Source organism: Bombina bombina, chromosome 3 (assembly GCF_027579735.1).
Source record: "Bombina bombina isolate aBomBom1 chromosome 3, aBomBom1.pri, whole genome shotgun sequence".
Lineage (NCBI taxonomy): Eukaryota > Metazoa > Chordata > Amphibia > Anura > Bombinatoridae > Bombina > Bombina bombina.
This window is the reverse complement of record NC_069501.1, coordinates 86,685,802-86,702,558: the sequence shown is the minus strand read 5'-3', so window position 1 is coordinate 86,702,558 and position 16,757 is coordinate 86,685,802. Positions and strand designations below refer to the sequence as shown.

The 16,757-nt window shown below is 36.5% G+C and overlaps 1 protein-coding gene across 2 annotated transcripts in view; it reads right to left on the bottom strand.

The window, feature by feature from the left end:
• Positions 1-16,757, bottom strand: part of TMPRSS2 (transmembrane serine protease 2) — a 115,143-nt gene that overhangs the window by 36,068 nt on the left and 62,318 nt on the right. For both annotated transcript variants that reach the window (XM_053705906.1, XM_053705907.1), the window contains exons 7-10: positions 15,616-15,726; positions 13,340-13,383; positions 5,084-5,252; positions 892-1,064 (exon numbers count right to left, since the gene is read on the bottom strand). In XM_053705906.1, the coding sequence (XP_053561881.1) occupies positions 892-1,064; positions 5,084-5,252; positions 13,340-13,383; positions 15,616-15,726 (497 nt within the window). The remainder of the gene's footprint in view (positions 1-891; positions 1,065-5,083; positions 5,253-13,339; positions 13,384-15,615; positions 15,727-16,757) is intronic.

The window sequence follows — 16,757 nt, the reverse complement described above, 5'->3', positions numbered from 1 at the left end:
GAGGGCTACCTGGTACTTGTATTTTACTGTCCCTTTCATTGAATCATGTGACCACAAATAATACATAGTTTTATAAAACCTAAAGTTTTTTTATGATTTTACATTCATATAAAAAGAAATAAAACAAAACAGACACATTAGTAATAAAATATGGAATATCAATACTAGAAGCATAAAATAAACATATAAGTATATTAAAAAAATATGGAAGTCCAAATTAAACTTTATTGATTCAGATGGAGTGTACAATTCTCTTGCATTATTAATGTTTTCTTCTCCGTTTGGAATGCTTTGTTGAAACGTGTCTTGTGCACTAGATTTATTACATTGTTACAATTACAAACATTGTTGTAAACACTACTGTCATATCATGCTCACACATCCACACTCCTATACCTACCTCAGTATGGCGTAATAGAGAATACATAACGATAGATAAAGATAGATTTGGATAGATTAGGATAGATAGATGATAGATAGATAGATAGATAGATAGATAGATAGATAGATTAGGATAGATAGATAGATAGATAGATAGATAGATAGATAGATGATAGATAGATAGAGGGTTGTCATATTTTAAAGCATTTATTAATAAAGGATTTGTTTTTTATAAACGTTACTGAGGATCTTCATATACAAATATTGGGATCTATTTACCTTACACACCGTCACTATGGCGTTTCTGTTGATTTGTTTGTATTCCCAAAACTCAGAGTGAGAGGAGGACTGTGGTCTTGGTAGATTAGACCACGCAAGCAAACTTCACAGTATCTTGCTAGTAATGATATTTATTGGTATCTTTACAATTTGGGAAAACACTGAACTAAGTTTGTCTATTTGTGAACACTCTCTATTTTTTGTTAGCTACATAATGAAAAAAATACTTACGAGAAAATGTTAAATCTGAGCTTAATTGCATGAGAGCGATATCATTGTTCTTTGTGTCTGCATCATAATCTTTGTGTGAAATGATTTTGTTTACTCTTACGTAATTGGAGCCGAAATTTTGTGACGTTAGTGTTCCAGCGTAAACGTACCATCTGTAAGCAGATGAAAGGCTCCTGAAAAATGAAAAGGAAAAATTAAAGGTAGGACATGAAGTAAGCTTTATTCCATACAGGCACAGCCACAATAAAAATCCAGCACCACTCGTTTTCAAGTGGAGCTGGATTTTTATTGGGGATTTATCTGCCTTGGGATAATAGAGCCCTGTAAATCCTGTGCACTCTCTAAGGACTTTTGTATATGACCATGAAGTCGATACCGGCACCAAGTTTGAAATATAATTTAAAGGGATAGTAAAGTCCAAATTAAACTTTCATGATTCAGATGGGGCATGACATTTTAAACAACTTTCTAATTTACTTTTATCATCAAACTTGCTTTGTTCTCTTGGTATTCTTAGTTGAAAGCTAAACCTAGGCAGGCCCATATGCTAATTTCTAAGCCCTTGAAGGTCTCCTCTTATCTGAATGCATTTGACAGTTTTTCACAGATAAAGGGCGTTAGTTCATGTGTGTCAAATAGATAACATTGTACTCATGCACATGGAGTCAGCACTAAGTGCCTGAAATGCAAGTCTGTCAAATGATCTGAGATAAGGGGGCAGTTTGCTGAAGCTTAGATACAAGGTAATTACAAGGTAAAAGTATATTTCTATAACAGTGTTGGTTATGCAAAACTGGGGAATGGTAAATAAAGAGATTATCTATCTTTTTACAAAATAAAATTTTTGGTGTTTACTATCCCTTTAAGTACTAACTGAAGCATGAAACCAAATTTAAGAATATTGTGTGTGGCTTTGGACACTGGAGAATAAACCTGTTTTCAAACCTTCCTCCCAACAGGCCAGGAAATCTCAAGATAAAAAATGGGATTTAAAGGAACATTGTGCTTTAAATTTCTGTCCCCTTTAATGCATCTCCAATGGTCCATTTTACTTGCTGGAGTGTATTATATTCTTTCACATAGTTAATTTACCTTTATTTTGCCATTTGAAATATCTGCTTTAACCAGTTAAAACTACCGCCTATACAAAAAATGTCAACACTGCAGTGTTGGCTATAGAAAAGCTACGTAGACAAGAGGCATCAGCATAAATGAACCCCACATTGGTGGTGGGAGAGAGACCAGCCCATATGAAAGGAAGCTCGTGTAGCTGCTTTAAATCTAATGCCTGAGTAAACTGTGCCTTATTTTAATTGGATCATATTCCAAATTATGCCTGAACATTTGACCTTTTACGGAAAAGGGATTGATCTCATCACACAAAGAAGAAAGCGACAGACTCACTCAACTGGGAAGTAACAAAAACTGATTTTTTTTTTAATTTTTCAATGAGACTGTGCCCACTCAGGGTACAGTATCTTTTAAGGACTTTTTAATATAAAATGCTGCAGATCTGTTTAGGTAATTATGTTAGATGGAGAAATATTGCTGCATTAATATGGTGACAAAAATAAAGCAGTTTAAGAGCATTTTAACATATACACAAAGGGCTAGATTATGAGTGAAGCGAGACTGCGGTGTTCTTTACACTCAAATTCACAAGTGGCGCACTGTTCAAATTACCACAAATTTGATTGTGCAAATTCATGGTAATTTATGCTTCCCATATTTTCTATGAGTAGCGTTGAGCGGTAATATGCACTTGTATTACAAGTTGAAAGTAAATGTGATCACGCGAATGCAATCACATTTACTGCTCAAACTTTGCATTAAACTACACTATTAACTCCTAAACTACCACCTCCCATATCACAAACTAAACCTCTACACCATTAACCTCTAAATCATCACCCCCCCACATCACAAATTAAACCTCTACACTATTAACCTCTAAATCATCATACCCCCACATTACAAACTAAACCTCTACACTATTAACCTCTATATCATCACTTTTCGCTTTTTGAGTGCTTCTGGTTAGCGCTAATGCAACAATTTTTACTTTTAACTTTCAACTTGTATTATGTGCGCTACCCAACGCACTCAAAAAGCTTACTTCTATCAAAGTTAACACACAGCAATCTAGTCCTTAAAGGACCATGATACACAAATGTGGAAACACTTGAAAGTGATGCAGCATAGCTGTAAAAAGCTGACTAGAAAATATCACCTGAACATCTCTATGTAAAAAGAAAGATATTTTACCTCAAAATGTCCTAAGTATTCATTTTAAAGGGATATTAAGCAGCAAATCAGTATTTCTGTCCCGGGACCGGCAAGGGAGCGTGCCTCATACACACTCATGTAATTTCCCTATTCAGTTTAAGGAAGTTTACTACTAAATCTCATGAGTGTTAAGTGAAATCTAATGAGATCACAGTAAAAGAGTTAATGACCTCAGCACTGTTAATGCCAATTGGCTTCTGTTCACTTCTTTCTTCTTTTTTTTTTAAACCTGCAGCTGGGCAGTAACTGAAAGATAAATCTTTATACAGCACTTACTCGGGTGAGCTAAGGAAAATGTGAGGTAAAATATCTTCCTTTTTTACAAAGAGATAATCAGGTGATATTTTTCATGTCAGCTTTTTACAGTTATACTGCATCAGTTTCAAGTGATTTAGCATATAAGTATTATGTCCCTTTAATAGGGTATGTAACATTGTTCAACAAAATTTTAATATACTAGAACTTGATGAAACACTGAAAGATATCCTGAAAGGTGGAGTCAAATTTGTATCCAGGCGAATGCCAACTATAGGAAGTAAGCAGTCACAGTATGTGTACAATTCAAATTAATAACAAAATAGACTTGGTTCCCTAGGAAAGGTTTTTTTAAATGTAGCAATCATCCCTGTAATGTCTGACCACATTGTATTATAGGGGACACTTTTGAGTCATCAACTACAGGGAACTCCTATAAGATTAAATATAGGATTAATTGTTGTTCTCGGTATGTGGTCTATCTAATAACCTCTACAGTCTGCAACAACCAGTATACAGGATATACTAGTAGAACCCTAAAGGATAGAATTTGTGAACATTAATAGAGAAAAGACTCCAATAGCAAAACATTTTTGTAAACACACTGAGAACAAAAAAGCCTTTTATTTCCAAGCTATTGATTATGTAGCAATAAATCAAAGAGGAGGTGATCGCTTTTAGAAAATTACTAGATAGGGAGGCTCAATAGATATTTATATTAGGAACAAAAGAACTACGGGGCATTAACCTGCGGTGGGATTTAGATTTATACCAAGATTTATAATTGTTTCTAATGAAATAGGATCTTTTGTAACTCTTTATGGAATTGGTCACCCTAAATTAAATAAGAAAAGTCCTATGGATATGAAAATATCCAGTAGCTCTCTGATTCAGATACATTGCTGATGTATATATATATATATATATATATAAATAAAACCAACAGCTTTGCGCTAGTTGTACAAAGTTTTCTTCTTGTACCAATAACTAATTACTTAGTTGTTATCCAAATCTTATATTACTTTGTAATAGTATCAACATTTGTAATGGTATAGACTATTGAATTTTGATTCTATATTAGCCTAAGTACATAAACCTGGTGTTAAGTTTACTTATGTGACGAATTTGTCTAGCCAATCTGTACTGTTTTTGTATTATTAAGCATGTTTAAGAATATGTCACTAAGGAGCGCTCCATAGCAATGCTATGAAAGAGAGAGAGTGGCTACACCTATCATCTATCTTTGAGAAATCGACAATATGATGTGAAATGCGTCAGAGGTGTAGTACACCTTGTGACCCTGTTCTCTGGGCTCATTTCCTGTGAACTGATCTTTAGCGTATGTACCAATAAAGGATATATTTTTAAATATTCTAAGGCACTGTGCACTTTATGGTAATAGGAATATCTAACCAGTACCAGAGTGGAGTTTTTGGAGATGAATTATTGCTACTAATCTGTGTAACAGGTCCCTTGAAGGTTCTGGTATTGACGGTGGTTAATGGTTCCTTTGGAGTGGAACTTCCTCACATGTTTAAAGGACATTTTTTTCATGCTGAGACAGTTTTATTTTGTGCTATGAACCCTTTTAATCATAATGGTACTTAGAATAGAAATCTAATTGAATAATGTATACTGCACATGAACTTACCCTTCAACGCAGTGAGCTGCAGTTACTATCCAGTTGGGGGAAATGATAGATCCACCACACACATGTTTTTGATTGACTTGCAGGCTTACTTGCCATGGCCACTCTCCGATAGATGCTTGTGAGCCACCTACTATTCTGGTTCTTGAAGCCTTTGTAGAATAACCACAATCTGAAAATTAAAACCATGCATTACTCGCTGCAGTGATACAAAAAACACATAATGTATTTTATATTTCTTTATCAAAAATGACCCTTGATATTGGTTTCTGTGATGTTGCATGAAACAAGAAGCCAGGACAGAGGCTGAGTCTTATTGGAATATCAAAATCAACCTCTGTGAGACAATGTGACACAATATTTGAGGTCTGTTCAAAAAATAAAAATTTAAAATGAAACAGCGCAGAGCTATTTCTGTGGGATTGCTATGGTTCCATATACCCACAATATTATTACTGTAGCACCCCCTCAAAAGCAGAAGCTGCCCTGAATTTGCAAACTAGTACCTTATTTCCAGCACTCTCTACTGAGCAAGGAGAGAACATATGGAAGGTGAAGAAAGAATAATATTAATAAAAACAATAACATTATTATTATTATTATTATTATTAATAATAATAATAAAAAATAATAATAATAATAATAAAGAATAATAATAATGTGAGAAAAAGTAGTACAGGATGTTAGTACTTAATGGATTATTTTTCTTGTGCTATATATCAGCACTACAGATTTTTATAATATGGATTAATACTTTATTATTTATTTTATTTTATTTTTTAAATGGGGATTTGAGATTAGTGATGTCGCGAACCTAAAAACCGCCATTGACTTTAATAGGCAGGCGAACTTTAAAACCTACAAGGACTCTTTCCGGCCACAATAGTGATGGAAAAGTTGTTTCAAGGGGACTAACACCTGGACTGTGGCATGCTGGAGGGGGATCCCTGGCAAAACTCCCATGGAAAATTACCTAGTTTATGCAGAGTCTGCTTTAAACCCATAAAGGGCCTAAATCACCTAACATTACCAAATTGTTTGCAATAACGTGCTTTAAAACATCTGTTATGATGTTGTATCTATCAGGTAGTGTAAGGGTTACGGCCGCTTCACAGTGACAGAGCAAACTCCAAGTGTAACGCACCGCAATCAACCGCGAACAGTCCATTTGCACAACCACGAGATAGATAGATTTGATAGATAGATAGATAGATAGATACATAGATTACATAGCTCAATCGATGCAATATACATATGATTGATACAATTTACATAGATCAATAGATGCAATATACATTTGATGGATACGAATTACATCGATCAATAGATGCAATATACATTTAATAGATACGAATGTTATCGAATCAAAGATGCAATATACATTTTATAGATACGAATTACATCAACCAAAATATCTAATATACATTTTATAGATACGAATTACATCGATCAATAGATGCAATCTACATTTGATAGATACGTTTGATAGTTTGATCGTGCAATTCAATGGCACAAGCAAACTGATGATTCAGAATAACAAACAATTTTTAATTTTAAATATTAACAATACTGTGACAACAAATATGATTGGTGTAACTAGTTGGCAAGTCAGCCTGGCACACAGGCTGGCAGGCAGGAGGAAAATGCAATTCAAGGGCACTAGTAGACTGCAGATTCACAGTCAAAACAGTGATGATTTACAATTTTTTCAATACTGTTAAAAGAAATATGATGGGTGGCACTAATTGGCTAGTTGGGCCTGGCACACAGGCTGGCAGGCAGGAGGAAAGTGCAATTCAATGGCACAAGCAAACTGATGATTCAGAATAACAATCAAACATTTTTTTATTTTAAATATTAACAATACTTTGACAACAAATATGATTGGTGTAACTAGTTGGCAAGTCGGCCTGGCACACAGGCTGGCAGGCAGGAGGGAACTGCAATTCAATGGCACTACTAGACTACAGATTCACAGTCAAAAAAGTGATGATTTACAATTTTTTTAATACTGTTATAACAACTAAGATTGGTGGCACTAATTGGCTAGTTGGGCCTGGAACACAGGCTGGCAGGCAGGAGGAAACTGCAATTCAATGGCACTAGGAGAATGAAGATTTGCAGTAAAAAACTTATGATTTTAAATTTTTTCTATACTGTTACAAGAAATATTATTGGTGGCACTAATTTGCTAGTTGGGCCTGGCACACAGGCTGGCAGGCAGGAGGAAAGTGCAATTCAATGGCACGAGCAAACTGATGATTCAGAATAACAATCAAACTATTTTTAATTTTAAATATTAACAATACTGTGACAACAAATATGATTGGTGTAACTAGTTGGCAAGTCGGCCTGGCACACAGGCTGGCAGGCAGGAGGAAAATGCAATTCAAGGGCACTAGTAGACTGCAGATTCACAGTCAAAACAGTGATGATTTAGAATTTTTTCAATTCTGTTAAAAGAAAAATGATGGGTGGCACTAATTGGCTAGTTGGGCCTGGCACACAGGCTGGCAGGCAGGAGGAAAGTGCAATTCAATGGCACGAGCAAACTGATGATTCAGAATAACAATCAAACAATTTTTAATTTTAAATATTAACAATACTGTGACAACAAATATGATTGGTGTAACTAGTTGGCAAGTCGGCCTGGCACACAGGCTGGCAGGCAGGAGGAAAATGCAATTCAAGGGCACTAGTAGACTGCAGATTCACAGTCAAAACAGTGATGATTTACAATTTTTTCTATACTGTTACAAGAAATATGATTGGTGGCACTAATTGGCTAGTTGGGCCTGGCACACAGGCTGGCAGGCAGGAGGAAAGTGCAATTCAATGGCACGAGCAAACTGATGATTCACAATCGAACAATTTGTAATTTTAAAGATTAACAATACTGTTACAACAACTAGGATTGGTGTAACTAGTTGGCAAGTCGGCCTGGCACACAGGCTGGCAGGCAGGAGGGAACTGCAATTAAAATGGCACTACTAGACTGCAGATTCACAGTCAAAAAAGTGATGATTTACAATTTTTTCTATACTGTTATAACAACTATGACTGGTGGCACTAATTGGCTAGTTGGGCCTGGCACACAGGCTGGCAGGCAGGAGAGAACTGCAATTCAATGGCACTACTAGACTGCAGATTCACAGTCAAAAAAGTGATGATTTACAATTTTTTCAATACTGTTAAAACAACTATGATTGGTGGCACTAATTGGCTAGTTGGGCCTGGCACACAGGCTGGCAGGCAGGAGGGAACTGCAATTCAATGGCACTACTAGACTGCAGATTCACAGTCAAAAAAGTTATGATTTACAATTTTTTTAATACTGTTACAACAACTATGATTGGTGGCACTAATTGGCTAGTTGGGCCTGGCACACAGGCTGGCAGGCAGGAGGAAACTGTAATTCAATGGCACTAGGAGACTGAAGATTTGCAGTCAAAAAACTTATGATTTAAAAAAATTTCTATACTGTTACAAGAAATATGATTGGTGGCACTAATTGGCTAGTTGGGCCTGGCACACAGGCTGGTAGGCAGGAGGAAAGTGCAATTCAATGGCACGAGCAAACTGATGATTCACAATCGAACAATTTGTAATTTTAAAGATTAACAATACTGTTACAACAACTAGGATTGGTGTAACTAGTTGGCAAGTCGGCCGGCACACAGGCTGGCAGGCAGGAGGGAACTGCAATTCAATGGCACTACTAGACTGCAGATTCACAGTCAAAAAAGTGATGATTTACAATGTTTTCAATACTGTTACAACAACTATGATTGGTGGCACTAATTGGCTAGTTGGGCCTGGCACACAGGCTGGCAGATATGAGTCGTGGCTGGTAGGTAGGGCAGCAATTTAACACAGTATGTTGTGTAAGCGAGAAAAACACAGGCCTGATAGAAAATTAAGTTAGATTACACTAGCAAAATAATTTAAAAGTTTATATTTTAATATTAAAATAATGTTAAGCAGTGCACATATGAGTGGTGGCACTGGCTGGCTGCTACGTAGGGCAGCAATTAACAACAGTATGCTCTGTAAGTCAGATAAACAGTTAGACACAGGCCTGATAGAAAATAAAATTAGATTACACTAGCATAATGATTTAAAGATATTTTTGGGGAATTTAAAGAAAAAGGTTAAGCACATATGAGTCGTGGCTGATAGCCTTGGAAGGGCAGCAATTAAAAACAGTAGGCTCTGTAAGTCTGATACACACACGCCTGATAGAAAATACAATTAGATTACACTAGAAAAATGATTTAAAGTTTTTTTTGGGGGGGGAATTTAAAAAAAGGTTAAACACACATCAGTCGTGGCTCATAGACTAGGGAGGGCAGCAATTAAACACAGTATGCTCTGTAAGTCAGCAAAACACACAGGCCTGATAGAAAATGATATTAGATTACACTAACAAAAAAAAATAAAAGTTTTTTTTTTTAATTTAAAATAAGGTGAAGCAGATATGAGTGGTGGCTGCCTGGCACAGAGCAATTAACCAAAAGACTGAAAAAAACTGAAGTATATGCTGTGTGAGCCTGACAGACACAGGCCTGATAGAAAATGAAATTAGATTACACTAGCAAAATGATTTAAAAGTTTTTTTTTAAATTTAAAATAATGTTATAAGCGGATATAACCACTGGTGGCTGGCACAGAGCAATGAACCAGAGTATATGCTGTGTGACACAGGCCTGATAGAAAATGAAAATAAATTACACTAGCAAAATAATTTCAAATTTTTGTTGGTTAAATTTAAACTAATGTTGTTAAGAAGATATCAGTGGTGGCAGTAATCACAGCATATGCTGTGAGCCTTGCACACAGGCTGAAATCCAGGCAAATGCTAATAAAAATACAAAAAAAAAAAAAAAATTATAGCCCTAAAAAGGGCTTTTTGGGGTGCTGTCCTTGCAGCAGAGATGAGATGAGTCCTTCAGGACTGTAGTGGACACTAAATACACTAGCCAAGCTATCTATTTCCCTATAATGTCAGCAGCAGAAAAACAAAACGTCCTCTCACTAACAAAGCAAGGTCGTTATGAGTCTAAAATGGCTGCTGCCAAGAAGAGGGGAGGGTCTGTGAGGGAGTGTCTGATGCTGATTGGCTCTAATGTGTCAGAAGGCTGTGACATACAGGGTCAAAGTTTCTTCAATAATGACACATAGGGAGCGGATCGAACATCGCATGTGTTCGCCCGCAGCTGCGAACGCGAACAACCTAAGTTCTCCGTGAACTGTTCGCGGGCGAACAGTTCGGGACATCACTATTTGAGATATTTTTGAAGATTATTGCCAATTTGGAGCACATACTGAAAAAGGTTTGTCAACCCTGGTCTCGGAAATATGCAAGAAGTTTACATTTGTCCCAGCCGGACACAGATAGCTAAGCATGCTAATGCACTGTGGCTGAGCTCTGTAGCAACCCGAAGGTTGCAGGTTCGATCCCCGGCGAGGTCCACTCAGCCTTTCATCCTTCCGAGGTCGATAAAATGAGCAGCGCCTTGAGACCCTTACAGGTGATTAGCTGCGCTTTACAAGTACCCAATACATACATCTTATTTCTTCACCTTAAAAGCAATTTTCACTATTAAACTTTACATCATTTATTTTTAAAGTAATAAAAGTAAATCTAGATAGTTTTATAACCAAAATATGGTTACTTCAAAGTTGTATATGCTAATAAAATATTTACATTTCTTTGAGAATCATATTAAGAAATTAGTGAACAATAAATGACAAAATCTTAAACTTAATCCCTCACTAGGGGCCTCTGGTGAGATTAGCTAAAAAGTCTTGTCAGCACTGCCAGTCCCACAAGGAATCTTAGAAAGGTAACTTTTAGTGTGAGGGCTCTTTATCTCATTATGCAGGTTCTGGATGTGAGAGAGATGCATACATTACAATATTAAATTAAAAAAAATCTCAAACATTCTGTGTGATTTCTCTCTATGCTGGTGAGTTTTTTTTTTATCATTGATCCCTAAGAATTAAAGGGCCATGATACCCAAATGTTGAAGTACATGAAAGTGATGCAGCATAGCTGTAAAAAGCTGACTAGAAAATATCACCTGAACATCTCTATATAAAAAAGAAAGATGATATTTTACCTAAAAATGTCCTAAGTATTCAAACCCCATTGCAAAGGACTTTAAGCAGCAAATCAGTATGTATGTCCCGGGACAGTCGAAGGATTGAGCTCCGTGCACACTCATTTTATTTCCCTATTCAGTTTAAGGAAGTTTACTATGAAATCTCATGAGAGTTAAGTGAAATCTCATGAGATCGCAGTAAAAGAGTTCATGACCTCAGCACTGATGATGCTGATTGGCTGCTGTTCATTTCTTCGATTTTTTTTTTACCTGCAGCTGGGCAGTAACTGAGTATAACTGTTTACACAGAACTTACTCTGCTGAGCTGTGAGGTAAAATATCTTCCTTTTTTACATAGAGATGCTCAGGTGATATTTTCCTTATAGCTTTTTACCGTTATAGTTTCAAGGGATTTAGCATATGAGTATTATGTCCCTTTAAATAAAATATAAAGAAGGAGAAGCCAATTTGTATGATACAGTACAGGGCTTGAATATCCCCAGCAACTGAACACGAGGGGCTCCTTGATTGTTCCTTGAAAAAGAGAGAGATGTATGACTAGCAGACTAGCAGCCACGTCTCCTTCATCACACGATATGGATTTGCCGCACAACCAGAAGACATTTTGTCTGGCCAGGAAGAAAGGTTCAGTGTTCTCTACCTCCTGCCGTACTACTGAAAGTCATCTAGGGGCAGTATTAGAGCAGCATATTAGAGAGACAAGTCTGACTGATATACAAAGTTGGACAGAAACATCCACACAGCAATGTGCATCTAACAGTAATCGTGACTGGTTGTTTGCAGTGGTAGAGATGGCAACCGCTTGTTCTTGCTTCTTACACTGCTCACTAGCTACCTGCAACAAAGATTAGCGTTGGCTGTACTTCCTAGATGGCTCCTATATTTTCAGCTACTTTGTCAAGTCCTGATATAGTAAATATCTCTGATACTGCCAGATATGCAAATTAATACACAGTAACAAAATATTTTTCAAAGTTGAGCTTGACAAAGGAGAAGTCTCCAAAACTTGCTCTATGTATTCATGTGACTAATAAAACCATAACATACTCTGTTGCATAGTGCTGCAGACGCTGGGAAAGAACAAAGGGACTGTTTAGTTTGCAAGTTCATTGTATTTATATATTTGTCTGAGTTGACAGGCCTGCAACCACAAAATAAACACTAACACCTTCAAACAAGAGGTATGCTCATGCTAGGAATGCTGGGAAAAATTCTTAGATTCACTTAGACATACATGATCTCCATTCTACTGAGCTCATTTGGTTGGAAGGCTGTGAACTTCAGACTACATAATAAAATACCTAAAATACATTTTTTAAACAGTATCTAAAACTGGAAGACTGGGTACTGATCCAGGATGACCTGTGAGCAGGGTCAGAGGTCACATCCAGTCTTAGTGACACCAGTGGAGTGTGTCCTTTTAAGGGCTTTAGATTGTTTTTCAATTTATTAATCAAATGTTTTTCTATAGCAAAACAACAGAAATGTCTTGTAACTATGTTTTTTATTAAAATAGTGAATATTCAGGGGACATTTACATTATTTTTCGTTAACTAAATGTAAATGTTCATTTGCTACAGGTAAAAAGCTTCAGGCTTTACCTACCTCTAGCGAGCTTCAGACCTACGCTAATCCCGACCCTTAATCATTAAACTCTGGGACACGCTAATACTAGGCTTAGTATGGCGGATCCCAGAGGCCGCTCTAAAGGACCTTTTCCTTTAACGCAGGCCCTGGGATACATCAAGCTAAACCCCCTATTAGCACAGTTCGTAGTGCTATAAAGAAGGGTCGTGATTAGCGCGGCTCTCCACTGCACTAGAGGTAAGAATTTAACCATATTTAGTATTTCATTGTTTTCTTTAAATTCGTTAGTGCATTTGTTCGAATATTTGTTTCATGAAACAAATATCCGTGTTCTCATCACGAATTCACATTTGTAACAGAACAAGTGTTAACTGTCCCTTTAAATTCACAAGATCAGTACGCCAGATAACCTTCTGAAACATCTACAAATTAATATTTCAAAAGACATCAGGGTTTTATTACATCTTCCAATAGGGATAGACAAAAATACATTTAGACTTGAGGACAGGAGTTGAGAAATATTAATTTGCTCTATAGTGGTACTTACTTATACACCTTAATGAAACCGCACTCCCAGATGAACAAGAATTACTGCAAAACAAATTAAAATAGATCAGCTGATTAAATCATAATATATATTTTCTTTTAAAGGGACATAGTTCTCAAGACAAGCACACTAGTGAGTCTACCTTAGTATGCTCTTACATAAAGGATACCAAGAGATAGAGGTACAGTTTGATATAGCTTTAGTGTAGAAATAGAGAAGAAATTAGGTCTCTGATTGGTAACAAGGCTGATGATGTCATTTGTCTTGATATATTTATCTTACAAACTTTCTGTTTTTGCACTTGGGTAAAATTTCCTTTGAACTACAAAAGAGTCCTTTTGTCTCACCAAAACCTTAAAGGGACAGTCTACACCTTAGTCATCTTAAACTCTTACCTTAGATTAAGCTGCAAATAGCCCCCTGCATCCCTCTCTATATAATGCAGCAGGAACAGTAAAAAAAATATTTTAAAATGACTATTGTTTCTGGACACTGAAATGGCTGTCAAGCTCAGCCCACTGATGACATCACGATCTGGGCTTTAATTCAGGTAGAAGATGCAATTTTAAGCAACTTTCTAATTTACTCCTATTATCATTTTTTCTTCGTTCTCTTGCTATCTTTATTTTAAAAGCAGGAATGTAAAGCTTAGGAGCTTGCCCATTTTTGGTTCAGACCTGGGTTAAGCTTGCTTATTGGTGGCTAAATGTAGCCACCATTAAGCAATCGCTATCCAGGGTACTGAACCAAAAACTCTTTTTTTAATATAACGTTAAATAATGTTAAAGCCCTTTGAAGCCTTTTTTTCTAACAACTGAGTCCTCATAATTTTTTTGTGCAATATTTTTTAATTCATTGTTATTAGACAGTGTTATTATGAGTGTAACTGTACTTTGTGATGTATTTTTGTTGTGTTTTGTGAAACAGTAACCAGAGCTCTGAGGTTGCACTAACCTGACGTGGCTTAACTTCAATTGCGCTCAAGTGATTGCATTTACATTCAACTTGTTTTACGAGTGAAAAAATAGACGTGCGCAAACACCCGGGATAAACCCCTTTTTCGCTTGTGCGTAACTGTTAATGCTCCACTCATAATCTAGCCCTTAGTGTTTAGGTAGTAAACAGTAAGGTTACTTAAAAGTTTGTTATCTAGGGAGACACCTGTCTACACAACTATGCTTTTGTTTATCTTTAGAAATTGGTTTTCAGAATTCTCAGCAATGTAAACAGATGAGCTATTTATATATACAGTATATGCACCTTGTTCCCTCTCTGAGAAATAGTTGGGCTGCTCCTGTTGTATTTGATTTGAGAAGCTACTAGTGTAATTTATTTCACCAAAACATATTTTCATTACAAATAACAAGGACAAGTTTAAATAAAAAAAATGGATGGACAAACCTTTTATGTACAGGTTTTTAAGTTTGGTAACGTCCCTCTAGGATTTCATTTATCAACCACTAATCAACAGAGACATTAAACATCTCTTTCTTTTGTGTAAAAATTGTACTTTGTTCCACACTTCCTAATGTCACCAAAAAGCAAAATATATTACCTAGGTTTTTCAGATGCAGCAAATTTCCTAAACCACTTACTGATTTGCAGAAATTGCAGGTTACAGATTTTGCTTTTTGGTCTGTCTAGGGAGCGTGTGACAAGCAACATTTTTACACAAAAGCAAGAGATGGTTTATGTCCTTTTAAGACTAGGGGGCCCATTTATCAAAGGGCTTGCGGACCTGATCCGACACTGCGGATCAGGTCCGCAAGACCTCGCTAAATGCGGAGAGCAATACGCTCTCCACATTTAACATTGCACCAGCAGCTCACAAGAGCTGCTGGTGCAACGCCGCCCCCTGCTGACTCGCGGCCAATCGGCCGCCAGCAGGGAGCTGTCAATCAACCCGATCGTATTCGATCGGGTTGATTTCCGGCGGTTCCTGTCCGCCTGCTCAGAGCAGGCGGACAGGGTTATGAAGCAGCGGTCTTTAGACCGCTGCTTCATAACTTGTGTTTCTGGCGAGTCTGAAGACTCGCCAGAAACACGGCCCTTCAAGCTCCATACGGAGCTTGATAAATGGGCCTGTCGGAGAAAGAACAAAGGAAAATATGTTATGGAGCCTATAAGAGGATAAATGCCATAATTATTTATGTAGTTTTGTGTGTTCACTATCAGCTTCCACAAAGACATTAGAATCAGAAACATAAAATGTGATTATGCACAGTAAGTTGTCTGTAAAGCCAGAACATTCAGCTAAATAATAAGGTAGAATGTACCTTCTGTAAAGCTTCCTATAGAAATCAGAGTTGGAGCTGCTTGTATTCAGCTTCATAACACCACTATCCAAAGACGAAAGCACTGCAGGTTCACTTCTATAATACGTGCTCCTGCAAAACAGAATGGTAAAGTTAGGTTGTCAAAATAGGCAGAAAAGGACGCGGTAATGATACATGAAGCTTCACTTCATTTCCTATCATCAGAGCAGTACATGTAATCTTTTATATGCATGTTATATGTCTATATGTTTTACATAACACTTCCTTTGCTGTGGGCTCTATAGCCAATCAGAGGCTTTTGTGTGCTGCCATAGAAAAAAAGACTGCTTCGCTGCAACCATCACATAAAGTGGTACCAGTGAGTGATGAATTGAGGCTGCAGGAATAGGCTTAGGTACACTGAGAATATGATTGTATAAAACATGTATATTTTAAATGGCTCTATTATGCAGTTCTCTTGTGGAAATGGAAGTGATGTATTAAAGGGACATTAAACTCAAACGGTAATCACACATAAAATATTTAATAAAGGAAAATTATACAGCATTGCCGTATATGATAATTATTCATTTTGACTGATTTGCCACTCCATACTTAAAGGGACATTGTAGCTCATTTATTTTTCATTTGTTTTATCTTAAATGGAGTATTTTAAAAATGTATTATTATTGTTATTATTATTATTTATCGTAATAAACCAAAACTTTATTTTCATGCTTATACAGTAGTGGCGTGCCCCTCTCCAACAATACGGCTGAGGAAGTTGTGCTTCGTTTTGCTTGTTTTTAAATAACAAAGCTACACAATGAGCTTATGCCCATCTGCCCGTAACTGGCCAAGGCAAAGCAGAACAGGAACACTGATGTCACCGGTGGGAGTACTCCTAAACTACCATTGGCTTACAATACCTCATAAATCCTACCAGCAAACAAAAGTGTTACATTATTACAAAAAAAGTGTAGTTTTTAAGTTTAGACATATGCAATTTACATCTATTCTATCAAATTTGCTTTACTCTCTTGGTATCCTTTGCTGAAAGAGCAGCAATGCCCTACTGGGAGCTAGCTGAACACATCTATATATAGGGGTTTTTGTCCCTTTAAACTACAAGCAAAAAAACTATTATGCTAATTAAAAAAAGG